Source organism: Heteronotia binoei, chromosome 5 (assembly GCF_032191835.1).
Source record: "Heteronotia binoei isolate CCM8104 ecotype False Entrance Well chromosome 5, APGP_CSIRO_Hbin_v1, whole genome shotgun sequence".
NCBI lineage: Eukaryota > Metazoa > Chordata > Lepidosauria > Squamata > Gekkonidae > Heteronotia > Heteronotia binoei.
This window is the reverse complement of record NC_083227.1, coordinates 126,847,201-126,874,539: the sequence shown is the minus strand read 5'-3', so window position 1 is coordinate 126,874,539 and position 27,339 is coordinate 126,847,201. Positions and strand designations below refer to the sequence as shown.

At 42.7% G+C, this 27,339-nt stretch overlaps 1 protein-coding gene across 2 annotated transcripts in view; it reads right to left on the bottom strand.

Annotated features, from left to right (window-relative positions):
* The window catches only part of TBC1D9B (TBC1 domain family member 9B), a 48,694-nt gene that overhangs the window by 9,407 nt on the left and 11,948 nt on the right, over window positions 1-27,339 (bottom strand). For both annotated transcript variants that reach the window (XM_060240338.1, XM_060240337.1), the window contains exons 3-18: window positions 24,030-24,148; window positions 23,027-23,255; window positions 22,311-22,569; window positions 20,059-20,266; window positions 18,627-18,839; window positions 14,001-14,162; window positions 13,183-13,333; window positions 11,925-12,139; window positions 10,234-10,351; window positions 8,612-8,897; window positions 6,948-7,077; window positions 5,350-5,448; window positions 3,822-3,890; window positions 1,635-1,872; window positions 467-532; window positions 21-92 (exon numbers count right to left, since the gene is read on the bottom strand). In XM_060240338.1, the coding sequence (XP_060096321.1) occupies window positions 21-92; window positions 467-532; window positions 1,635-1,872; window positions 3,822-3,890; window positions 5,350-5,448; window positions 6,948-7,077; window positions 8,612-8,897; window positions 10,234-10,351; window positions 11,925-12,139; window positions 13,183-13,333; window positions 14,001-14,162; window positions 18,627-18,839; window positions 20,059-20,266; window positions 22,311-22,569; window positions 23,027-23,255; window positions 24,030-24,148 (2,634 nt within the window). The remainder of the gene's footprint in view (window positions 1-20; window positions 93-466; window positions 533-1,634; window positions 1,873-3,821; window positions 3,891-5,349; window positions 5,449-6,947; window positions 7,078-8,611; window positions 8,898-10,233; window positions 10,352-11,924; window positions 12,140-13,182; window positions 13,334-14,000; window positions 14,163-18,626; window positions 18,840-20,058; window positions 20,267-22,310; window positions 22,570-23,026; window positions 23,256-24,029; window positions 24,149-27,339) is intronic.

The following is a 27,339-nucleotide window of genomic DNA, read 5'->3' as shown; positions in this document are numbered from 1 at the left end:
GTCAGAACAGCTGTTATTACCTTCTGTAGTGTTAACATCTGTGAAGTAATTTGTGGCCTCCAGAGCAGACTCTGCTTCTTCTGGACTCAGAGCTATATGAAGGAAAGTGAAAAAATAAATAAAGCAAACCCTTTGTTGTGATTTGTCAGTTATGTTATGCTTTGCTTCATCAGATAAACTCCAGGCACCATGTTTCACAGTTCTTGGGGCTCAGGGCCAACTAGATGTTTTGGTGTCCACGGCTGCAACCTGTTGATTGCCTAACACCTAGTCAGGCCCTCAGAAACTCTCTCAGGTGGCATGCTGAGCAATTTCCTCCAAGTAATAGGACTGCTATGGCTTTACCCAGTATATGTGAGTATCTATCAGTAAAAACATACAAGTAGGTTTATATTAGCATTGGTTACCATGCTGGGCTCAGAGAAAGAGAGATTAATTAGGTGAGGTGATATAAGACGGCACTCACCTGGAGGCAAATGTAGTTTGTAAAGGAGCTTTAATTTCTCAGTCAAATCCCCATGATACATTCCACCTATTCAGAATGGAGATAAAAAGAATATTATGGAACATGCTAATGGCAACTTTTTTCCAGCCTTTACTAGCTACCTGACATACAGAAGTTTCTCTCTATTCATCACCATGTCAGATTCCTACATGTGTGTACAGAACTTGCTTTTATGTTCCCCCTCACAACAGTTCTATGAAGAAGATCAATGTAGCAGAGGAGCTCAGGGCCTACCACCCTCCTTATCGGGGGTGGTCTATAGTCCAGTTAGAGGTCCAGAGAAGCCAGGTGGGAAGAACACAGAAGAAGGCGCTCATCCCATAGGGTGTGTATGGCCAGACACAAGCAATATGAGAAGAGCCAGGCTAGCTAGCAGTCTCAGCTGCCTTTGGTAGGGAAGGGGCACTACTGGGCCAAGTGGGCAGAGGCTGGAATATGAGGGTGGGTCCCACTCTTGGGACAGTTCCTTAAGGCTATGGTAGAGCAAAGCTGGGGCTGGTCAGTGACACATGGGTGTGAAGAGGGAGTGGAGATGATGCAGCATGCAGGAGTGAAGTGAACTGCCTGTGCAAGTTTGTAGCAAGGCCAGCTGGCCTGAATGAAGTGAAAGTTCTTCTACAATGTGAGTGCAGCGTGCCCATTGTGAGGAAGAAGGACGGCCCATTGAAGGCCAGCTCCTGCCCACTTTGCAGAGTGAGTGTCACAACCATGCCTGCCATCACAGTTAATATTGTAATTTTAGTGATGAGAACTGAGGCTGAAAGATGTACATGATGGGCATATTCATTTGGAAGCAGAATCTGAACCCAGACTTTCCAAATCCAAGTAAAACCTCCTGTTCAATAGACTACACTAATTAAAACTTCCACTAACCAGACTTAGGTCCAACACAACACAAGCAATGATACGCCCTAATTCTGTATAGAGGACCACACCATAAGAATTGCTACTCCTCAATTTTTGCCTTACTCAACAATGAGGGTCAAATGGGATTGCATTTCCCATTCTTTTTCGTAAGGATGTCTTTCCAAATGCAATTTCTGCCACTATATCATCAATGACGAGTGCATGGGGGAGGACAAAAACATCTGCTTCAAAATTTAACGTAATCATGAGATATGCCACATACTCATCCCTGTTGCAAACTCCTTGAAGTTAATGAGTGCATCTTTGTTCTCATCCAGAAGCCGGAACATTCTTTCTGCCAGCACTGGAGTGTGGAGGCCACAAGACCAAGGTGTAAGGGCAGCAAATAATTCTCTGAACTGCTCTATGTTGATGCGGTACTGTTCTAAGTACGGCAGGCTCTGGTCTCGTTGAGAAGCAGCAGAGTGATTTCCCCAGTAACAGCTCATAAGGTGTTTTGCCTGTGAAGAGAGAGGATGACTAGGTCAGGCACCAACAGCATATTCCAGCCTTCAGCCTTGGATGTATTTGGAGCTGCAAGGAGGAAGAAAAATGCACCAGCAACTCCAAGCAGATGGCTGCTCTGGACTTTGTGGTATTTGTCTGTTTTTTGCATTTTTTCAGGTTTGGGCACAACTGTAGCTCAACATGAAGAGACCAGATCAAATGGTGGAGAAAAATTAACCATTATAACAAGAACCACCAACAGCCTGGGGAGCAAATTGAATAACTTCAGCGCAAAACTCATGAGTAAATGTCATTTTCCTGACAGCTCTGCAGTCCTTGAAACCTCCAATTGTAACAGTATCACTGTATTGTAACAGTATCACTGGATGTCACTGACAAGTAGACAGCTGAAATAAACTAATACTAATGCTATAACCAGTACTTACTATTCCAAGTATAAGGATTACATTGAATTCACTCTGTAACTTCTGTAAGGCCTTGGATGCAGTTTCCAAAATCCATAGTGAAGAAATACAAACATAAAGCTGGTTGTCCAGACGAGACTAAATATGGCAGTGCTCTAAGTTGCTAAATAAAACTCCATTCCTACCCATCAGCCTGCAGAAAAGGCTACATTTTTAAAACATCTTTGACTAATGACCCGAGCCCAACTGTGTGCACGTACATAAAGCAGCAACCACCCCCAATCAGCTGGTTGGTGGGAAGACAGATCACATTTTCCCATCCCATCCTCCAAGTCTGTGCTCTCTCTCTCTCTCTCCCTCTCCAAATAGCTGATAGGTGCAAATTGTGCTTTCAGAAGACAGTATGACCTGCGCAGTCTCCACTGTCAGATCACTAGCAAATGGGTTCTTCACAGAAGCAGAGAAGGACATCAGAAAACTATTCCTGCACACCTGCAGCCCCTAGCTAGATCAAAGTGACTGCCTATTCTTTAATGTATTTATTTTACAAATTTTATACTCGAACTTACTGCCCTCCTAAGGGCCACCAAAGTGGCTAACCAATTAAAACATAGATAATATATTTTAAAACCATTAAAACCAAGAAAAACGCATAATTAAACAATTAAAACCAGAGCTCAAATACATACCAAAACATTAAAAAAAATAAACATGGGACAGTATGGAGGGATCTCACTGAGAGAATGTCAAACAAAATGAAAAAGTCTTTTTCCACTGGAAGAAGGGCATAGTCTTCCTGGGAGAGATTTCCACAGTTTTGGGCCATTACCAAGAAGACTCTTCTCCCTGGTTGCCACCTGCCTAACCTCAGAAAAAGAAGAGATTGGATTTATACCCCGTCCTCAACTTGGAGTCTCAAAGCAGCCTACAATCTCCTTCCCTTCCCCTCCGCACAACAGACTCCTTGTGAGGTAGGTGGAGCTGAGAGAGCTTTTTCGAAGACTGTTCTTGAAAGAACAGCTCTGAGAGAACTGTGACTGACCCAAGGTCACCCAACAGCTGTGTGTGGAGAAGTGGGGAATCAAACCCGGTTTTCCCAGATTATAGTCTGCGTTCTTAACCACTACACCAAACTGGTTGCTCCACTCTCTTTCTCAAAAACCTGGATCTAGTTTTGGACAATAACATTTGCTTTTAAAGCAATAAACCTTTTGTATGAGCTAGCATATATGAATATTCTACACTTGCTCATCCATCCTGTGTGCCCTTATCTCAAGACAACAGCTGTATACACCTGTGTATAGCTTTCCCAATCCTGAAAACTCAGGCAGGAGACAAAAGCAAAATCAGCAACACAGAGTAAAACTGTACCCTATTCAATGACATTTCCTCATTCTTCCATACTTTAAATCTGAGGGCCCAATCATCACCACAAATGGCTAATCTGCACTTGGGCAAGTCTGATGTGGGAAACAGCTGCAGAACTGGGATAGGACAGTTAATGACAGCTACAAGAGAGTATTTTACAGGTCTCTTACCTTAAATACTACATAAAGGTCTTCTAACTCCTGCATTGAAAAACCGATATCACCAGATACAGCTCGGACCTACAGAAAGACAGGAAAATGATTTTTAAAGAATCCATTAGTTGTAAAAATCACGTTCAACAACAGGAAACTACCAAGCATGACAAAATGTCTTTCAAGGCCTGGGGACTTGACCGGAGAAAGGAAAGAGTGCATAACGATTTTGAGCAGAATATAAAAGTCTGCATCAGGGGAATTATTGATCTCTAAGACAGGAAGATGTAGAAGAAAAAAAGCCAACAAAAAAAGATCTAATGACAGCTTGAGAAGAATAGCTCTATTCCCTTGAACTCAGCAGGTAAACACAGCAAAAAGCTAGCCAAACACACTAAATGCATTTCCTGCGCTCTGTGCCTGTAACTGGAAGTGGGAACAGGAAATATGTTAACTCCTTCTTCCTTTCAGCTTTTATCTCTTTAATCCACTCAGTGGCAAACATCTACAAGGGCACTGGAGACATCTGCCAGAGACATCTGATGCTATCTGAAGGGAATGAACACTACCACAAAACAAATAATAGGGAAAAAAGCTATAGTGAGAAGATGTGAAAGCTACTCTTCCCTGGAGATCACTACGCAGAACAGCTCCGATGATGAGAAAGGTCAGTTTCTCTTGTCGCAGCCACTGCCTCTCTGCTCCCTCCCAGTCACTTGATGGGGAAGAAAGAAGTGAAAAGAAGAGTTAACTAGCATGGTTTTGTGGCAAGATCTGACAAGGCCCCCTCTTAGTAAAAATCACAACTGTCAACTCTTCTCATCTGCTTCCCATCACATGTGCCCCAGAGAGTACTGAGATCGGGAACTCGAAATCTCCTAGTTATCCCCGGGCCAAAAGAAGCCCACTTAAAATCCACCATGGACCGGGCCTTTTCTGTGGAGGCCCCCTCCTGGTGGAACCAGTTGCCGGAGGAGGTGAGGGCCCTGCGGGACCTTGCCCAGTTCTGCAGGGCCTGTAAGACAACCCTCTTCCGGCTGGCCTATGACTAGCTGGTACAAGAAATCCAGGTGTAGTTATATTAGAAGTTGCTGTCCCTAATGTTTTAAATGGTTTAAATGTCTTATAATTTTAAATATTTTATAATTTTAAATGTATTAATTAATTTTAACTGTTTTATGCTTAAATGTTATTATGTGGAATTCTATGCTGTGAGCCGCCCTGAGCCACTTGTTGGGAAGGGCGGGATATAAATTAATAAATAATAATAATAATAATAATAACTTATGGCAACTGCTCAGATCTGCAGTTGTAAGCTGAACTCACCTTCAGAATTCCTTAATTTGCCTCAAACCAGACTGACCTCAAACCAGATAATTCTCTGTACAAGGGCCCAAAGCAGTACGTAATATGCCAGCTGGATTGCTTAGATGCCATTTTTTTCTTTGGAGTTTTAGCTCACTAACCCCAAGACCCAGAGTGGGTAAAGAATTAGGGAAACATGAGACACTTAAAATATACATTTCAAAAACTGGGTTCCACTTACCACACTCCTCTTGGCTGTGTCTTCCAAAGAATGGATTACCTTCAACCTTTGCTTAAAGCGCATCTGCTCAATATCATCTCCCTTCAAATGGCCGAATTTCTATAGCCAGAAAAGTAGATCAGGTTGAGCTTTAGAGTCACAGCACTCAATGACATACTGCATGCATTCAATGGCACACTGGAAATTGGCAGATGTTTAACTAAAACAACTTGTGGCACTGAGCACGAAGACCCCAAGCTTTGTTTGGAAGCCATGGACAGAAACAATGGAGAGGAAGAAGGAAATACATTAGTAGCAGTTAGGGGTATGCGTTTGGCTAAATCTGAGCTGAATAAATACCTGAAAAATATATTTATTAAGCCAGATTTAGATTTCGGATACTTGTCGTCTATCTGAAATGGCCAAGTCTTGAAAACCCAAAAATATTTGGGATTTTTTGGACAGCTGGATAGATGCCCTTCAGGGCATTTAAAGGGACTGCAGTTCCTTTAAATGCCTTTTCCAAGGTGTGTGACTCCACGGCTTGGAGAATTCCCTTTCAGGAGAGCTCACCACAGAAAAATAGTTGATCCTGCAGGGAGAACTTTCCCTGTAAGCTTGGCTAAGGCTCTGTTGGGCAGCCCAATTTAAACCAGATTGCCCAACAAAGCCTGCAAAGGAGCTGATCATGTGGGGAGAATTCTTCCTACAAGCTCAGCTGGAGCTCTGTTGGGCAGACCAGTCCAATATAACTTGCAAAAAAGCCAATCCTGTGGGGAGAACTCTTCCCTGCAGGCTCACTGGGGCTCTGTTGGGCAGCAGGACTGCCCAAGAGAGCCCCAGACAAGCTTAGAGGGACAGTTCTCCCTGCAGGATTGGCTCCTTTGCTGCAGCGAGTTCACCAGGAAAGGAATTTTCCAAGCTGTGGAATCATGCAGCTTGGAGGAGGTATTTAAAAGGACTGCAGTCTCTTTAAATGCCTTTCTCCTCTCCATTGGATTCAATGGAGGAACCTTCTTTGAGGACCCAGATAATTGTATCCCCTGATCCAATCTTTTTAAAACTTGCAGGGCTTTTTGAAGAGAGGCACCAGCAGCTATACTACAAATTTGGTACCTCTACCTAAAAAACCAGGCCCACCACAGCCCCAAACACCCCTGGATTGATGGAGCTGAAAAAAATCAGGTTTCCTGAATATTTCCCAAATCCGAATATCTACCAGTATAGGGTTCTGGAATATTGGGAAATACTGATTTTCATTGCACACCCCAGTAGCAATTCAGTTAGAATCTCCTTCTGCACACCAAAAGGGACAGCACAGAGAAGTTTTGCTCCTGTAGCACTTGCCATAATATACATTTTTTTTTTAAAAGGAACCAAAACTAGCAAGAAGATTTAAAAGACAGTGAAAAGGAAACACAAGAGTGATAACAACAGCAATCACACTCTTAATAAACCAAGGTAATTAACCAATCCCAAACTTAGAGAACTGGTGGAAGAACCCATACCCTCAATGTGTGCATTTTTCAAACTTGCACCAAATACAATGTTTTGGATTAACAAATAATGCAAGACCAGCACAAAATATCATACAAATTTAAACATAAGCAGCTCCTGACCTCATAGGCAGTTTTTATAAGTTCAAAGATATCAATTTGCACTGGTGGCTCGTCTCCACTTGTCAATAAGGCATGCAGATGAGGGATTGGTGGAGAAACACTATGTTGATTCACTACATTGTCCAGGTACCTACAGGAAAATAAGAGTGAAAACAGAACGTTGTATTAATCTGTAACAGGGGTGGCCAAACTTGCTTAACACAAGAGCCACATAGAACAAGTGTCAGTTGTTTAAGAGCCACAAGACATGAACAAATATTACACACATTAATTATAAAAGCTCTTAAAATTTTCTTTGCATAGAAAGATAAAATACATCTATGTGCACTTTACAACATAACCATGTTAGGAGGAGACTGTTTAAAGAAACAAAAACTGGGAATAATGGTCCCCATAAAACTAGCATAGGGAAAGGTTAGGGAATTATTTTTGGCACCAGTGGGAGAAGTAAACACACATGTACCATATAAATCACTGACCACCCGTTTGCATCATTATGCACTTCTCTTTGCCTTGACACGAAGGTTAGTAAATACAGTTTCTACAAGAGATATGTAACTAAGGGGGAACCCCATGCTGCCCTTTTTAATTCTGTCTCTCCTTCCATTGTCTCCCTCAGCTTTTGCTCTCTTTCCTCGCTCTAGGTCTCTGGGCAACCTTTGTGGTAGAGAAGAGCTTGCAAGCCTGCCTATTCCCACCCTATTCCCCACTTCACAAATGGCAGAACTAGTCACCTACCTAAGGGTCAGCACTCAAGAGGCAGGACTGAGGTACCAATGCTAAGCATGCTCACTTGACAGCCTGCTCACTTGACAGTCAGTGTTTTCTGCCAATGGAGTTTCCTACCCTCTTCAAGTAATTTAGTTCCACAGAAAACCAATGTGCTGGATTCCGTCGCTGGAGAAGTCAACAGGGGGCCACAATGTCAATGGTTTCCAGGAGCTTCTTATTCCAGGCATCCACTGTGGTCTCAATGAGGCCATCAGCTAGGATCTTAAAGTCACCCAAGGCATTTTGGAGGCTGGACAGAACCTTTAAGCCTCTGTGGGCAGACCATTTTAACTGCCCCTTTGTTCCTGCAAAGTGTCAGTGCCACATGTGCCTTGAGGAGATAATGATCAGGCCATGGCACAGGGGAGTCTCTTTCCCTACCAGTTTAGAGCAAAGAATTAGGTGTATTTGTGTTCTAAAGAAACCACAAACATGCTGTAGTGTGATGAAGTTTGAATTACCTATCTTTGACAAGATAACAGAAGGTTGTATCCAAAGATGTTTCAGACACAGGAGGGACTATTTCCCACTGCAAACTCTCCCCCCGCTGCCACTTCCCATGCCGCTCCTGAGAATCTCCTCATTCCAGGAGTAGTCATTTTGGGGAGCTTAGTGAGCTACTGCAGAAGGTGGGAAAGCTCTGTTCTGCTAATGGATCCTGCAATTACAATGGATCTCTCTGCACAGACTTCCTGTGCTGATACACTCCACAAAGACACTGAAATTAGGTTTACTATCCTTGTAACGTGTGTAGTCCTTTCCTACTGAACAACTGATACTGGTGAAGTAAGAATCTTCAGCTCCTACCCAGAGCTGGGAAGGAAGAATTATTAGCAATAATTACTCAAACCCTTGCCATTCATTTAACTCTGAAGAAGAACAACAAAGATTACCTGCCCAGCACAGTCATAGCCTCTCCTTCATCACAACAGTTTAGCAGCTTCTCCATGTTGGCATCCAAGATGGCCAGGGATACCTGCAAGATGACCTTGATGCCTTCATAGAAGAAACAGTCAACAATGACAACGGCGCTTTCAAAAGGCATAACACTGAGGAAGAGAGTGAGGAACCAAGAGAGCGAGATGCTAGAAATGACGCCCAGATCCTGCATCTTCTCAGACAACTGAGGAAGACAGTCCCGTGTGAGCTCCTCAAAGATGCCCTGGTCAACCAATGCACCTGAATAGACAGTGGAGACAGGGAGAGCATGAAGGATGTGACAGTGTAAAATACACCCATATTACAGTGAAGGTGAAAGCTAGAATAAAAACTTGTTTTGTCTTGGGATGATTTTGCATACGAATGTTACAAGATATTTCCACTGTGAATTATTCTTCTTGAGGAAGTGATGTTGAGTTACTTGAAACACAAAAGCTCCATCTGCAATATTTAAGCTGCATAACTATGTTGTTCACTGAAGTCATCATATGAGGTTGCAATCATTAAGTGATGGGCAAGCATCTGTGAATTCAAAGTTATGCTCTTCCGAACTATTTTATTTCAGTGACTGACAAATCCCAGCCATCAGATCACCACTGTGTCTAGAAATTTCACTGTGGCATCTAGTATTTTTAGCAATGATTTTATTGTAACATCTTTCAGCAGTGGAAGAACAAAGCTTATTTATCACTTCATATGATAATGTTTTGATACATGACATAAAATGCATGTACACAAAGTCCTTGTCGTTGCTTGTTTATATGTTAGCTTTACACTATGCAATGGTGGTAGATTATGGTAAGTCATTTTTTTACCAGCTGTTTTCTTTACTGGCTCCCAAATTCAATTAAATGGAGCCTTTTAAAACCCATATGAGAAACTGGCAAGAAAAAAGACTAGGTTAGAGTGTAGGTTTTGATTGGAGTGATAACAACCATGGTTATACTTATTTATATACTACAACACTTTTGTCACAGCCTTAACCAATTTATAAAAAACTGTGAAGAGATTTTGTGGCAGCAATGATTAGAAAATACAATAAATGACATATGAAACTACAGTTATCAAAATATGAACCCTGAAGACTGAAAAATAAGTCTGGCTTGTAAATTTTTGGGCTTGGCTCTTTAGCCAGAGAAAAATGCAGGCTTCTAGAACAACTGTTGTCTACTTCTGTTATTTAAATCACTGTTTTTACACTTACTTAGGAACAAAACCATAATCTGCAGTTGTTCATCAGTTTGTTTGCTGACAACAATAATTCTATAATAATTGACATACAGACTTAGTTCTAAGGGGATTCTGTATACAGTTTAGTTATATTTGACTAAAATTTATCACATGACCTTGGGGAAAGACTCATTTGGTTCCTTCCAACTCTATAATATAAATATTTGCAGAAAATTCTTACAAAAAATTGTGCTGATTTTGAGAGTCCAAAACTTCCACATTTATACTTCTTGTTCTAAGTACAGTCTTAGCTGTTCAACAGTTCATGAATAAATTATATTTTCCTCTCTTTCAAAGCTTTGCACCAACTAATCTTATCTTCCGGGACAAACGGATGGAAGCTTACCAACCACCCTGGTGTTGTAGTAATCTGGTAGCATCCTCTCACATAAGGCCACCAGAAGCCAGAAAGCTTCTTCTTCATTGCAGTACAGAAGTAATACTGATGTCACAATGTTCATGGCCTGCCAGCAGGAAGTCAGATACAAGACACACGATACATACAGAAAGAAAGGAATCCATAGCCGATCAGGAACACATTTAAGATGACCATCATTCACTATAATTTTTTGGGGTAAAGTTGACAAATGTTAATCATTCACTATAACAAGCTAAAAGAGAGCACTAATGGAAGGTCCCAGGAGAAAGGGGTTGTCCTTGAAGGAGGGTATAGCCTAAGCAAACCCTTCAGGAAACGTTTTGTGTGCTCGTGGGTGAACACTGAGAGCTTATCTTACGGCCACGATTGCATCTGCTAACTCACGCCCAGCACAATTGTTTAGAACAATTCGGTCACTAACTACCCTTCCACAGGGAAACGAAAATGCTAGGGAATTGGACACAGGCTGTGAGGCTTTTGTGAGTTTTTTCGCAGATAAAGTCTCGTCACTCTGCCGTGACAACTAGAGCCAGAGCCTTCTCTGTAGTGGCCCCACGCTGGTGGAATGAGTTGCCGGAAGAGGTCAAGTCCCTGCGAGAGCCCATACAGTTTTGCAGGGCCTGTAAGACGGCACTCTTCCACCAGGCATTTGTAAACTAGACTGCTGGCCACTACAGTCCTAAGTAACATATGAACCATCCCTTGAAATCCGCTGTACAGCAGCTGCAGAGAACACAATTTAATATCAGCTTAGAGAATCGGAAACTAAAATTATGGCACCGAGATATTTTTATGTATTTTATGTTTTTATATTATTCTATGGTTTATGGTTTTAATGTATTATTGTATTTACTCATGGACATGCATGTCTATGTGAGTCGCCCTGAGTCCGCCTTGGCGAGGAGGGCGGGATACAAATGGAATAAAATAAATAAATAAATAACTTTTATGTTAATTATGTTTAATAGCTTGTGTTTTATACTGTGCTTTTGCATTGTAAACTGCCTTGAGCAGGACTCTGAAGAGGTGGCACAAAACTATTCTAAATAAATAAATAACCAGCCATTCCTAAAGCCAGATCCCCTCAGCTTCTCTTTTGCCATCACATACTAGTGTGACCCTGTTAAAAGCTTGATAGATGGAGACAGGCATACGCTAGGGAGACACCAACAGCTGAATTCTCTCTCTGTATATATATATTTCTCTGTGTATATATATATTTGGTTAGTCTGTAGAAACTGAAGAGGCAGAAAACATGACTTGTGTCCCCCAGCCTATTTAAAATTTATTAAAGTAATAAAGATGGTAAGGCCAGCTGAGGGAAAGATATTTAAGGGACAGAAGATGGGTTAGATCCAGACTAAATTGGTAATTTCTAGCAATTCTCCGTTCCTGCTGCAGACTGCCCCTCATGTCATTGCTTGGGGCCCCCTATTCTGCAGGAGCAGCATTTTATGGAAATCAGAGGGCTGCAGTGGGAGGGGAGAGGCAGTGTTCCAATGTACCATTGGAAGATTTAGTTGGATCTATTCCAACCCAATGCATAGGTATAACATATCTAAATAGTTAAAGACCGTTAACAGGACTACTCAGAGATGATTGCTCAATTGGGACTCCTAGCACCATCATCAGTACACAGTTTGATTGTTCTTTCTTACCTGGCAATACCCAATGGTGGGATTCCGAAAAGCATATGCTGTTAATACCCTTCGAAGAGCAGCAATTCCCAGTTCATTCTGGAAGGCAGGATGCTCTGGCATGGAACGATGCAGGTCTCTTTCAATTTCCTCTGTAGCAAGACTGTACTTTCCCATTGACTGTTCCACCAAGTCTGTATAGTACCCAGGATGAGTAACCATCTCATTCCAGGCCCCTGTAGAAACACACAAAAATAGCTTTCTTATCTATGACATACAGGATGTGTTTAAAGCTTGTCCTTTACATGCTGGTTCCTTTTTTAGTTCCAGTGCATGGAAGGACATACACTAGATGGTACTTGAGGTCATTTCCAGTTTGAGGAGCCCTTCCATCTGAATGGTGGAATTACCCTGCAAGTGAATTAACTTTTCTATCTGCTTTCCAAAGTGTCCATGGTACAGAACCACATTGGTCATCCTGAGAGATGATCTATGCTACTAAGCTAAGAAGGGGCATGTATATCCCTACTGGCCCTCCTGGATCTCTCAGTGGTCTTCAGTACCAATGAAAACATGGTATACTTTTGAGTACTATGACTGAGCTGGGCTTTGGAGATGTAGTGTTGTGTTGTGCTTGCTCTGGTCACCTTTGGAGAGCAGGCTCCAGAAGGTGTTGCAGGGTGAATTCTGCCCCATGGTCAGGGATGGGTGAGGTGGATGACAAGATTCCATCTTGCTCTTTTGACACTGTGAGAAATCATGCAGAGATTTGGAACAAAGGGTCACCAAAATGTGGATGGTGCACAGCTTTCTTTCCCTTCCAGTTCCAGGCAGGTGGTGGAAGTACTCATTTGTGTCTGGACAAATGTGGAAGTGTTGTGGACTGGAACTGTAGATGCCATTTCAGTTTCAGTTGACTGCTTGTATGTATTGGTGGTTTGCTTTTAATGATACGATTTTTTGAATTCTGTTAGCAGCCGTCAAGGGCCTATAACAGGCAGAATATACATTTTGTAAATACAATAACATAATCTAAAAAAATACGACTACCCAGGGCTTCTTTTTGTAGCAGGAACTCCTTTGCATATTAGGCCACACACCCCTGATGTAGCCAAATCTCCTGGAGCTTGCATTAGGCCCTGTACTAAGAGCCCTGTAAGCTCCTGGAGGATTGGCTACATCAGGGATGTTTGGCCTAATTGCAAAGGAGTTCCTGCTACAAAAAAAGCCCTGCAATTACCTATCATTTTTCTATTATGCACACTACATGACTGCTCACCTGAAAATAGGAGCCACAGCTCTCCACGAAGATTTTCTGGGATCCCTTTCAGCACTAGTTCACGCGTCTTGGCTGTGCGATACATACACATTCCTCTCCCATATTCAAAGAAATGAATATTCCATGATTCCTCCTTCATCTTCTCCTTTGCCTGAGGGAAGCATTATTAGAGTGAAATCACTAGAGACATCAGTTGACCCAGTCTCTGGGGTTTTTCCTACTTCCATGCTTTGCCCTGTAAAAAACAGGGCTTTTTTTTGTAGAAAAAGTCCAGCAGGGATTCATTTGTATATTAGGCCACACACCCTGATGTCACCATTGTTTTGCATAGAGAAAGCCCAGCAGGAACTCATTTGCATGTTAGGCCACATACCCTGACACCAAGCCAGCCAGAACTATGTTCCTGTGCATTCCTGTTAAAAAAAAGCCCTGGTAAAATATATATTAACATTGATCTCCTATACTAATCTGCAATTAAAATGTGCAGGATGAAATACATATTTTAAAATTTTCTCTCTTCATGGGCCAAATTAGTAAAGAATGCTGTGCAAAGCACTAGCATAGCACAACACATGAATAATTTGAATTTAGCCAATAAAGCATAGAATTGGAGGCCAGATTAATATGCAGAGACTAGCATTTTAAGACCCAAGGATGAGTTGCACTATTGCAAGAAAATAGCACTATTTAGTTATATTTGATGGTATTTTCTCAAATAATTATGAAGGTTTCTATAATATATTGTTTTATATGATATTTTATTGTTTGTTATTGTTTAATAAACAAATACTTATTTTCCCCCAGAGTGGATAACTTACCCGGCGTGATTCAGATATATTCTTGAGGTTGGTCCCAAACAATTTAAGCAATCCCTGGGATGCAGTTGGCACTTTGTCTGCACAAAAATTAGCCAGCTGATTACTGAAAGGAGAGGCAGGACTGACTTCAAGAGGGCTGCTGGGAGACTGCTCCGGGGTTTCCTAAAAAATAAAAATATGAACTGAAAACATGAACTGCGCATTGTACCCACTGTGCAGGTTTCTTCTTGTTGGCTGAACAAAGGTAACCTTAACAGTTAACCCTGCTGCTGGCTTCAGAAGCAAGGCTATGCTACTTAAGCAGAGCCTTTTCTCCTTTGTTGGGAAGAACTCCAGGTCAAGTGCAGACCAGCACAGATTTGTATAGGATATTATTTACTGATAAAAATTGTTTTAGACAGAAGGAGAAAAATGAAACAAAGAGGATTCCCCAAGGAATCCTGTATTTATGTGAATAAGGTTATTCCAGGAGTCAGTACAGAACCACTCTACAGAAATTATAGGTAAATTAGGACATTTTTCATTTTATCTGGAATAAATCCTCACAGGAGGTTCAACATTTGCTTTCAGATTGGATGAGCGATCTTTATGAGGGATGTACAAAAGCTGTAACTCTTCTCAGTAGGTATCTCAATTATGGAGGAAAGAGGGGAGCATCCACTTTCTGAATGTTGCTTTGGAGAAAGTGCTGGCATGCTTATGGAGGATACTGAAAGCCCACTTGGCAGTCCTACAGACTTCTTCCAGAGGAGCACTGGTAGAGAAAGTTGCAAAAGATGCTAGTCACTTACTGGAAGGGAGTATGACATCAGAAAGCAGAGAGAGATGCTGGTCCCCATAAGTGAGAAATATGCATATCTTGAAGCATCTCCCCACAGTTTTAGGATATTCTCCTCCCCATGGAAGAAGAGTGACAGCAGACAAATAGAGATTCTAAGGTATGGAAACCTGTACACTGGTTGACATGCTCTATGCCCATCTCATTTGTGCCATTCCCATTTCTTGGTGTGACTACAACTGTGTTACAAAGGAGGCAGTACAGGCACCTAATTTCTGCAGAGTACTGTGCTGACCTGCAGGATGTCAGGCCTCAGTACCACTTGGGTTTATGGAAGACATACAGTTCCTCTGCTGGAGAGGAGCTTTAGGTCTCATCTGGCTATTCTAATTGCTGCAAGGAAGGTGGCATCCTGACTGGAACCTTTTCAAGGAGTTCCTCATGAAGAACTCTAAGGAACTTATATATATCTCATGCTCATTGTTCCCTCTAAGCTGCAGAGTCTTGTGATCAAAAATTCTATTTTGTGAGCTACTGGTATTAAAGTTGTGAGCTATGGGCATTGAAGTTGGGAGTTACTGCATAAATTAGTGTGCTCTTGGGGTCATTCTTCCTGAGCGAAGACAAAAATGTGTGAGCTGGAGGCTAAAAATCTGTGAGCTAGCTCATGCTAACTCAGCTTAGAGGGAACACTGCTCATGCTGTGATCTTATGTTCAGTGGGTAGGGCTTGATATCTGAGGTCCCCCTGCACTTAATGTCCAGATGTGAAAAGAGCTATTAAATGTTCCTTTCTCCTAGCACCATGAATAGATGTATTTAATGGTTTAAATGGTTTTAATGGTTTTATGAATGTTTAATGGTTTTATGAATGTTTATTTAATGGTTTAAATGGTTTTAATGGTTTTATGAATGTTTATCCGTTTTAGATGTATTTAAATGGTTTTAATGGTTTAAATGGTTTAATGGTTTCAGATGTATTTAAATGGTTTATGAATATGTGTGTTTGATGTGTTGGTATGTTTGTGGAAGAGCACCTCATTTCGTTGCTCTCTTTTTGTTGAGAACAATGACAATAAATTCATCTATCTATCTATCTACCATGAAGAGAGCACTACCTGCTTCTTTTAAAATATTAGGTCAGGGCCACTTCTCCAGCCCAGAGGTGCAAAGCAGAGGACCACTTTTATATAAGCCAAAGAGAAGTTGAAGAGTTTGTGGTGACATCACCAGAGGAAGGCCTTCCACATTGCTTTGTAGCTCTTGTTGGATGCAAATAAGGTCTTATTTACTACTTGTAAATAGATGAAGGATGCTAGGATTCTCATTCCAGCCTTTAAATGGACATGAACCACTCAGGGTTTGGATGGAACCAGGTCCTTAAAACAGCATTTTGTGTATAGCAGGAAGTAGTCACAAGGGTTGGACTACCCTGCTTCCAATATCTGAGAACCATGGCCTCCTTGGCCAAGGAGGACATAAGAACAGCAGGTTTGCTTTATTCAGACTGGCCTCAATAGAGAATTTGGATTATAAGAGAAACTGGTGGGAATGAATAAAGCAGGCCAGCCTGGCCTTACATATGAAAGTTGCTGCATCCTCTGTGGCTTATGAAAGAAGAAATCTGCTGAGCGTGTTGTTAGCCAGGGAGATAAATATGTCTAGAACCAGGATCCTAAAGCATCTAAAAAGTATGAGTAAGGGATTTTGGTTCAGGCTCTGTTCCTCTGAATCCAGATCCTGGCATTTAGCCAGTCCACAGAAGCTCTACATAGAATTTTCATCACTCTCCAGTCACCATTCTTCTTGGGAAGATGCAACTGAAGATCCTGCAGTATGTCTTTTATTCATCAAACATGTTATGGCAAAGATGGAGTTTGCTATACTATCTCAAAGGAGCAGTGCTGAAGCCTTGCTGATTTTACCTAAGGTGAGATCATTCATTCTATTTCATTTCTTTCCTGAGCTGTCCCCTTTGTTTGGAGCTATGGGGCATGAAATGAGGGCAGCAACTGGACTGTTTACTAATGATATATACAGGGAATCCACAGTGGGAATGGGCAGTTAACTGAATCCTTCAGTTGCACTGAATGCTAAACCAAAATATGGCTATGAGACCTTCAAATGATCTGGGGAAAGAAATGACCTGAGATGCTTCTTTGGGTTAACAAAACTCCTGGGAAACCCCTTTTAGGCTTGGTGAAAGGCTGGAGGAGTTCCTCAGACCAATGTTAAGAGAGAAAAAACTCCATGAGGTTGAAAAATTCTGGCTGACGAACTGATGTTGTCCCTGGACCATTCTTTGACCTTGTCAGAAATATGGAATTCCCTGCCTATGAATGCCCCATATTGATCTATTTCTGGATCACAATTTTAGGCAATAAACTCCTCTGGAATCAAGGGCATTAGTCTGTACAGGTGAGGGCTGGAAACTCCCCTGAAGGACAGCAGAGGGGAGAACTCCCTGAAGGTAACTGTTTTTCACAAGCAGACTGATGCAGACTCATTTGATGAATCTGTGTGCAGATTTAGCCCTGAGAGGAGCCTGCTTTTTATTTTTTGTTATAATTAGGCCACAGAGGAAAGATGAAAAGAGATGCCCTTTTGGAACACTTCTGATCCCCCTCCCTTTTTTTTTTTTTTTTTTTTGCTTTTTTGTACTCAAGCACACAGTCTAGGGTAGAGAGAGACCATTATTGAGGGAGGGGAACTGTAATCTCCAATTATCAAAACCCCTTAGACCTCCTTCTTACATCAGAACACTGTTGTAGTAGGGGCTTAGCCCAATTGGCCACTGTTCACACTAAATGTTGATACCCTTCTGAAAGGCTGTGCTGGAGATGTTGCTTCCACTGCCACCTGACTGGAGTGGGTTGTTCTGGAACTGAGCTGTGCCCAAGGTGCCTTGAGGGAACTGTGAGGGCTCCTGTGGTGTTACTGTAGGATAGACCTGCTATGCCTTCGCAAATCACTTTCCCTCCTCAGCTTGCTGAGGTGGTTCCTGCCACGCCCCATGGAACCTTCACTTCTTCAAGCGGTAAGTAATAGAGCCAAGCTATGAAGTAACTAAGGGTGTGGCAAGCCTCTTTATTTACGTACTTCATTAATAGTCCATCTTTCTTGCTGAGGCTCACAAATATTTACAACAAACGCTATAATACATGAATCCAATAAAAGTAGAGAACAACATGCTAAAAAAGTATAATACAGAGAATAAAGTGGGCAAACAAGATTGGCATGAAGCTACCTCCTTTCCCTTGCTAAGTAAAATGGGGAGGAGGGAAGAAAGAGAAACACTTTCCTTGAAGTGCTGCTGAGTAGTAGAGCTCTGAAGGTACCTGATTTTACACAGCAGAAAGGGCTAAACTAAGGGAACTTCTCACAGTGAAATAGGAAAGACTCTTCCGAATTAGGATAGTGCTGCTTGTGAAGTCAGTGGATTAACCTTCACAAGGTTATATTCTTCCACAGATAGAACTGCAAAAGCACAAAGAAGTTTCTGCTGCAACTTAAAGAGCATTTAGTGTGACCAAAAACTTTACAGGGAAGGGTTTTTTTTTAAATGATAGGGATATTGCAGACCACAACAGCATGACCTTCTTCATCTCTCTAGCCAGTGCACATCAACTCAGGATTAAGGAATCCTGACAATTTTTCAAATCTCTTGCAACAAACTGAACAAAAATGTTGTCCTTTCCATTACTATTCACAGTAAGGAAACGAAGCACCTGGATTTAGATAGATTTCAGCTTTAGAAATGCAGACTAACAAAAAAGGGACTGCAGTTCAAAATGTATTAAAGATCACATACAGCTGTTATGGTATGCTGACAGAATTCAGTTCTAGTACCTCACATGTTTGGTCGCCAAAGCTTTTCTTCCGTGCTCCACCATTGCTGCATGATTTCTTGGATGAAGTTCTCTGCAGGAAGTCAGAAATTCTTTGTACCAAGAAATCCCGGTCTTTCAAATTGGCAAACAGGAAGGTCATTTTGCTCTTGGTACTGATTGAGAGTGGGCTGGGCAAGACGCTGGAACTATCGGCTTTCTCAACAATTGTGACCTAGAAGATATGAATGGGGACACAGTTGGGATATGCCAGGCTTCTTCATAACTACAAATGTTCAGAAACTGGCACTCAACTTGTTGTGGATACTCTCCAACCCTTACTATGAACTTGCTTGCAATTCCATCATTACTACATATGACGATTAGCAAGCACCATCAAAGATCCTCCTTGATGCTTTTTCTTACAGGCACGAAGGTGTAGGCAGGACATGAAAAATGGGAAATTATAATCCTGCAAACTTTTTTTGCTTTAAGCACAGGGGCGGCACTAGGGTTTTTGCTGCCTCAGGCTGCCCCCATGCCTGCACCCCCCCCCAATGAGAGTCAGCGTGAGGTTGCGCTGCCTCTTTGTCTGCCTGGTACTGGGCAGGCAAAAGGGGCAGTGGGGTTGCTGTGCCTAAATCTGAGGCTGCTTCCCTTTGCAAGGGAGGTAGCCGGGAGAAAGGCCACGCAACCGCCTTCATTCGCTCAGGTGCTGAGAGGACAAAAAGGGCTGCAGGGTTGCTGTGCCTCGCTCCAAGGCTGCTTCCCCTTGCAGGGGAGACAGCTGGAAGCGAGGCCACGCAGCCTCCTTCATTCGCCCAGGTGCTGAGCGGACAAAAGGGGCTGTGCGGCTGCTGTGCCTCGCTCCGAGGCTGCCTCCCCTGCAAGAGGAGGCAGCTTCAGAGTAAGGCCAGGCTTGGAGGAGAGCAAATGCTGTTGCGCAATTCCGCTGCTCTCAGCTTCCTGGGTCTGTGACCCAGGAAGCCGAGAGTTGCAGAGCAGTGGGAGAGGGCGCTTGAAGATGCTCTGTAGGTGAAGTAGCGCACAAGGCACCTACTCTCACCCGCCAGCCATGTTTTAAGCACCATGTTTCCAACCCATTTTGATTACTATGGCTCAGAAAGCTAAGATCAGAAGTCTCTCCTTAGCTTCTCATACTTAAATTAATAGAACTTTAACTCTCTCTGGCTCTGGAAACCATTGCAACAAAACAGCACCATTCTATATCATACACGTACTGGTGCTTCTTTCTAACACCCCCCAAAATCTGTAACACTAGAAGTTAAAACTAGATCTTGCTGCCATCAGTTTGAGAAATTATTTCTCCAACTCATAGAGCACAAATATCCGACATCTAACAACTTTCTATAAATTCAGCATGTTAAACTAAAAAACAAATTAATTTCTAGCCCTGATGCTGAGAAAACACATCACCAGAAACAGGTTCCCACCTCTCTAAGTGGTATTATGAGATGACAAGCCTCCTCTGCCTTGCTAGCAAAACAAATATAGTTGTTGGAAACAAACATCTGGCCAAGGATGTGAATTTTGTTGAATGCGGTCCACAAAGTGCAATCTGTGTGTCCATCAAGACGTTCATCCTTGGGCAGTCGGAAAGTAGCACGATACCACTCATTTTTGGCTCGAGCATCCAGATCTCTGAAGAAACAGAAAGCAAATACAATAGGAACATATTAGGAACACAATGAATCTTATAAACCAGTCCAAGAAGTAAGACACTATTTTCCCAGCACAGCACAATCTTTAAGTATTACAAGAACTGCCTCTTGTCAATACAAATTAATTCACAATTCTCCTTCCAAGAAATCTGTTTAAACGTGATCTGAGAGTAAAGAAAAATATATGTGAGGTAGAAAAATTAAAGTGGCACGGCTGTACAGTTCCCACTACATTCAAAACGCATTCGTGGATAGTCAGATGAACTTAAAAACAGGAAGTGATGGACTCTGGAAGAGCACCCCCCCCCAAAATACTGAGGTCGTTTTCGCACTTAGCGTTTGCTCCCCTTATTCCGCGGCGCAATTATGTCCAGATCATTTTTCTCGTTTTCGCACTAGTGACTCTTTGCGGAGTCGCTTTCCCTGAAGCCCCGGCTCAAATCGTTTTCCCACTGGCATCGACTTGAGTTCGATGCCCTGTCAATCATTTTTTTTTAAGCGCAAGTCTGGTTGCGTAAGGACGTACTAACGTACTAACGTAACATCGGAGCAGGCACAGCTGTTCCCTCCCCTTCTTTTCGTGGACAAACCGCATCACGTGTGCTGCTGCTTATGGATTGGCTGCAGCTGTAGAATCCTCCACAGCCCTTTATGTATTAACAGAAGCATTCACAGTGAAGAATCCTAGCACTAGATCCCCCCCCCAAATTCTGAAGTTGCGAAATATCGCAATAACGAAGAGAGAGAAATCGAGGGGTTTGTGTGTGTGTGTGTGTGTGGCAGCTTCTTCCTTTCCCAGCCTCGCTCCCTCCCGGGTGGCGAAGCTGGGATTTCCTCCGCTCTCTTTCCCCTCCCCGGCTGGCGCTTGCAAGGGGGACCTGACTGATTCCTGCTGCCAGAGCTCCCCCCCCCGCCCCATTCTCTCCTTCCCCTTCTGTGGCACGTGTGAAGAGCGAGCTCGCGTCTATTTTCTAACCGAGCGGAATGTAGGCAGGGAGAAGAATGCAGGACTCCAACTTCCCATTTTATACATGGCGATTTTGTGCAGGTCCAGAAATCCTGGTGGCACAGCTGAGGGAGGCATTCCCTTTTTAAAACACACACACATGAACGCTTTGGCCCGCACCGGCACTAGATTCCCCCCCCCAACAATGGTCGTTTTCGCATTATCGAGATAACGCAACAGCGAAATAACGCAACTAAAGTCAATAATAATAATAAAAAATTCTAACGAAACCAATTGAAGTGGCAATTGAGGCTATTCCAGGAGGGGTTTTTTTTTCTATTTGTTAATTTCGAAATATCGCTATTACGCAAAACTGTGAAGTTTTTAAAAAAAAATGGCCGTGCCGGCACTTTGGGGAAGCGCCGCGAAAGGCTGATGATTGGCCAAGGGGGTGGATGGGGTGGGAGGACGGAAAGGGAGAGGGTGCCGCCCACACAGCAGTCGATCCGGCGTGGATGGATTTCCCACTGCAAACTCCGAGGAGTGGATCCGGTGTGGATCCGGAGGTTTTCAAAAACTCCGGAAGGAGGTGGATCTAGATACTCCGGCGTGAAACCCCTGCAGCGCCGGAGCAAACCGCAGCGCTGGAGCAACAGGTGGGAAAACCAGGAAAAGATCCGGAGGTAAATGGGGTGCTACGCCGAAGTAAACGCTAGTGCGAAAACGGCCAGAGATTTGTTGGGAAAGGGCAGTGGGGCATTTCTCACACATCCATGCTTACCTTATTTACATCTTAAAGAGGACATGATTCCAGATTTCTCCCCTTTACAACCAGAAGGGAATGTGCTCAATCAAAAAAAAAACCCCAAAACTTTTTTAAACTGAAAAGACAGATTGCACCTCCTATGATATAGGTGAAATTGTACAGCTCATACACTTTATCCTTAAAACAATTCGTTGTACTGGAGATTAAGCAAGGCTTCACCGTGTTAATGAATATAGTATTTCATGAAAATATACAAGATGCCTCTTAGTTTCACTTGTTTTCCTCCAAAGCCTGGAAGATACACACACACACCTTTTGAGTGCTGAGATATTCTTGAGAGGCTTGCTGGGCTTAGGAAGCAACATATCCTCCACGAAGCCTTTATTATCCAGTAGCTGCCGCATGGCAATATTAGCCAGCTGTTCCATCAACTTGAAGGTCTCACTGATGTTGAGGAACATAGAGAAGTAGAGCTCACTGTCCCTGGTACTCACTTTGATGCATTCAGGGAACAGCAGAGTGGCATTCTTCTCCAGCTGAATTACATCCACCCACTGGACTATTAGGGTTACTAGGGAAACATGGAAACCCAAGCAATCACTAGAAGACTTACAAACACATTTTAAACAAATGAGAAAGTCTATGTAAACCAATCCAATTTTCTTTTTCTAGACTCAGCATGACATAGCTAAACTCTCATATACAAGAAAACTAACAGACTAAGTAGCTCTGCACATTTTTGCACAAATGACTCAAGCAATTTTAAGGCAGTGCAGATGTACTGCTGCCAACTGCTGAACCATAGTTAACCACTGAGAAGTAGGCCAAAGAATCATGGGCTCCCTCCCCTCCTTTTCAAAATGAGAATTCTGCCTGCTGGGCCTAAACCTCAGTATGAACGTCACTCATAGTCAGACCTTGTAAACTGCTTAATCCCAGATCTGACCCTAGTTTAACATGGGCAATCAGACCAGATCAGTTAAACAAATGAGGTGTGGGCCAGAAACATTCAGCAGGCTTAAGCTTACCTTCTTTGCCCAAAAGGAAGGAATAGAAACAGAGGTGATTAACAGTCAGATACAGCCAGCCTTGTCTCGGGACACGTCCTTTCCAGTAGCTGCAGGAGTAATAATTGACTAACTTCTCTCCTTCAGGCATTCCAAACTGCTTACGCATCTTCAGTTCTGCTTCCTTAAATTTACCTGGATCTTCTTCCCCCTGAGGCTGCTGATTCTTATTCTCTTCAGCAATAATGCCCTGTAGGAAAAAAGGGAGCTGAAGATGAATGGGCTTCTACAGAATCAGGGTCTGGCATGAATTAACTGGTTGCACATAGTCCACATGCCCACCACATGAGGCTTGGGTGTAAGCACTCAATGCTCAATATTTGTACATGGGAAAATATGACAGCTTATGCACTGCTATGGCGCTTGTTTTGTGGAAGACAGTTTTACAAGTACCCACTGACTATTGTAAGTGACAAGTAATTCTTCCATTGTATATGTGGGAAGATGTTTTTCTTACTACAAAGAAAATCATGCAGGAACTGATGGAGGCCAACAGCAAGGGAAGGCAACAATGATCCATCTAATCCCCCCCACCCCACTGAGTGGAGCAGTTCACATCCTGAGCAGAATATAACTGCTGTAATCTGGTTCCAGACTGCTGCTGAGCTGGGGGTTCCTGTGTTAATGAGCAGCTGCTCACGTGCACTGCTTGGAGGGAACACAGAAGGGCAGGTACATCCAGGATACAAAACAAAGTAACAGTATATTTGATCACAAGCCAGAAGAGATGAAAACTCCTGAAAGTCTGTTCAAGTTTGGCCTAATTACAATCATATATTGTGGTGATTAATATAATGCCACATCAAAACTATGAGGTTATTTTGTTTTTATAAATAAAAGATAAACATTTTAGATGCCCAGGATGTACTGCGCATAACTATCCCACACTGAGCTTTACATGAAGGTGCTTTTAGCATCAGGACAAAAAAACCAAAAGGCCTACAGAAAAGCAGGTGTTTCTTACATGTATCTTGCCCTTGACAAAGGTAGTGATATCCTCTGTGTTATCAAAGATGGCGAGAGTCTGGAGCAAGTTATTCTCTAGCCATTCCCAGTGTTTTGTGATTTCTTTACGGGATGAACCTAACAACAAATGAACAAATTACAATAAGATGGTAGCAGCTACAAGTGAGCTTACAATTTAAGATACAAAAACAAGCATCCTTATGAAATGTTTAAGTTTAAGTAATCTCACATCCGTTCTTCTCACAGTGACCCTCCTCCTCTTGCGCCACTTTATTAAGGCTACAGTTTATAACCGAGGAAAAGAACAAGCTTGCTACAGCTTCTAGTGCTTTACTGCACAAGTGGCAGTGGAGCCTTCCAGCTAAACACTCATCAATAATCTTCATTCTGGTCCTTTCACTTACTATGCTCCACTGTCTTGGCGAAATTTTACTTCCACTTTTCTATGTTCTTCAGTCCTGCTCTATACAGGGTTGTTTGTTTTCAACCTGCACTATTCTTTTCTTCCAATCTTATCATTGCTAACATCTTCTCTCTTTCTAAAACTACTTTAATACAAATAAATAAATATTGTATCATAATACTATAACTCTCATGGTAAGATTCCTGGGATTTTAAAAACATTTCTCCACAGTTTTATAATATATTGTCTCTTTTTAAAATGTCATTTTCTTACAGTTGGAAAAAAGCAACACCTCCCCTACTTGCCAAGTCCGCTTTCAAAATTCAGTTCTTCCCCAAAGACTCGGCAAGCCCAATTAACGATTATTTATTTTTTACTTAAAATACAAATGTTGATTTATTTAGAGATTTTTATTCCACCTTACCCCGCAAGAGGGCTCAGGTCAGCTTACACTGTATCATAAAAAAATTAAAATTTCAATATTAAGGTAAGTTCTAGCATAATTTAAAGTTTTAAATAACTAATCTAAAATACCTAAAACAGCAGCAGCAAGTGATTTCAGTCCAATACACAGTAAACTCATGCCAGAAAAGAGGCAGCAAATCAGTCAGATGGAAAACTGGCACCATTCTTGGCGCCCAAGATGTTAAGGCCGATATGATTTGACATCTGCCACCTCAGCCAAAGGCCTGGAGGAACAGCTCTGTTTTACAGGCCCTGTGGAATTACAGCAAGTCCTGCAGGGCTCTGATCTCAATCAGGAGAATGTTCCATCAGGTTGGGGACAGGGTTGAAAAGACAGGGCAGATGTCTTTTGATCTGGGAATGCAAAGTGGTGCTGGTCTGAAGAGTGTAAGGCTCTTCAAGGGCACATACAAATAGATATGGTCCTGCATGTATGCATAGGGCCTTGAAGGTCAATACCATAGCCTTAAATCTGACCTGATATTCGGCTGGTAACCAATACAGTTGATGCAGCACTGGCTGCATGTGCACTTTCACAGACGTCACAGTCAGAAGGTGCGCTGTTGCATTTTGTACCAACTGAAGCTTCCAGATCAGGTTTAAGGGTAGGCCCACGTAGAGTGAGTTGCAGTAGTCAAGCCTGGAAGCGACCATTGCATAGATCACTGTTGCCAAGTCATGGGAGAAGAGGTAGGGGACCAGTTGCATGACCAGCTTAAAACATTAACACTCTTACACTCCTTTACTTAACAGTCTCTGATAACTGGTATCTCTTGCTCTGAATTACTGCATCAAAATCTGGAGTCAACGTTTGGGCTTCATCAACCTTGAGTATGCTGTTTAGGTGTTTATCTGTAAGCTGAAAATGTACTTTTGATTTATTGACATTTATTACAGAGAAGAGCTGTTCAGAGATGTATGCTGTCCCAAACACAGACAGAATTTTAGGAGCTGATGTCCTAAAAGACATCTGCCCTGCCTTTTCAGCCCTGGCCCCAACCTGATTTGGACCCCCAAACTGGTAAAATTTGCTAACTTCAGTACAGCAACACATTGCTTCTCTGCCTACCTGCGATTTGTGGCAGGCTTTCATTGGTAAGTGGGCAGCAGTGTAAATGTCCCATTTTGTTGACTGTACTGACTCACTATGAATATATGAAGCTGCCTTATACTGAATCAGACCCTTGGTCCATCAAAGTCAGTATTGTCTTCTCAGACTGGCAGCAGCTCTCCAGGGTCTCAAGCTGAGGTTTTTCACACCTATTTGCCTGGACCCTTTTTTGGAGATGCCAGGGATTGAACCTGGGACCTTCTGCTTCCCAAGCAGATGCTCTACCACTGAGCCACCGTCCCTCCCCAATGTATCATCTATGTATCATCTGCCTTGAGCACACACACTTTAGAGAAATTTTTCCACACACCCCCCTCCCTGGCACAAGTAATCCCAGGGGTCTTCTTCCCTCTCTGAAAATACACTTCCCCACTACTTAATCCACCATTAAAATCATGAACCTTCCACAGATTCACCAGCCACCTGTCAATGACCAGAACTCCTAAATCAACCCTTTTCTCCCACCACCTCTTTGTGATTCATCCACACCAATCCACTCTCTTCCAAATCTCAAGGCTGCTCCCACTGACTACTTCTTTCCTTGCACTTCAGTCCCACTTGGAGACCTGACCTTCCACAAAGACACACAGACACCCCATGAAGTTGAGGTCTGAGCATGGGGACTAACAACTGGGAGATCCAGGTTCATAAGCCCCACTTTGCTATGGAAGCTGCTGGCTGACTTTGGGCAAGTCACTCTCTCAGCCTAATGTACTCTGCACAGTTGTTGTGAGAACAAAAACACAGTCAGTGAGAAAGATACTTATAAATTGCTTTAAGTCCCCATTTGGGGAGAAAAGCAAGGTACAGATGCCTAAAAAATAAAAATGATGTAACAATATCTCATTAAGTCTTTAAGGTGACTCAAGACTCCTGTATTATTTTGACCTCCAACTACACCCCTGTTCTTACATGCCACCCATCCCAAACACAAACACTCAGGACCCTCCCTCACCCCAACAGCTGTATTTCTCCTCCCTCCCATGGCTTTCCAAGAGCATTTCCCACCACACACTCCACTGTACGCACTCAGACCCTTCCCCTTCTGTGCCCCCCAGTCCCTTATACTGCTCCCCCTAATACACGCTGGCACTCCCATTCCTACACTTCCCCTAAAACCCACTTCCATCGGCAGCTCTCCCTCCCACCACCTTCACACATGATGACTTTCTCCCTCCCTTTTTCTTTTTCCCCTCCTCCAAAAGGGCTGCTTCTCTGGCATTATAGCAGAGAAAGAACAAGAGAGTTGAGCAGAGGAGAAGGAGGCAGCTTCTGTCACTGAAGTGAAGGAGAAAGCCCAGCACAAACATGCACTGATAGGCGGGTGGT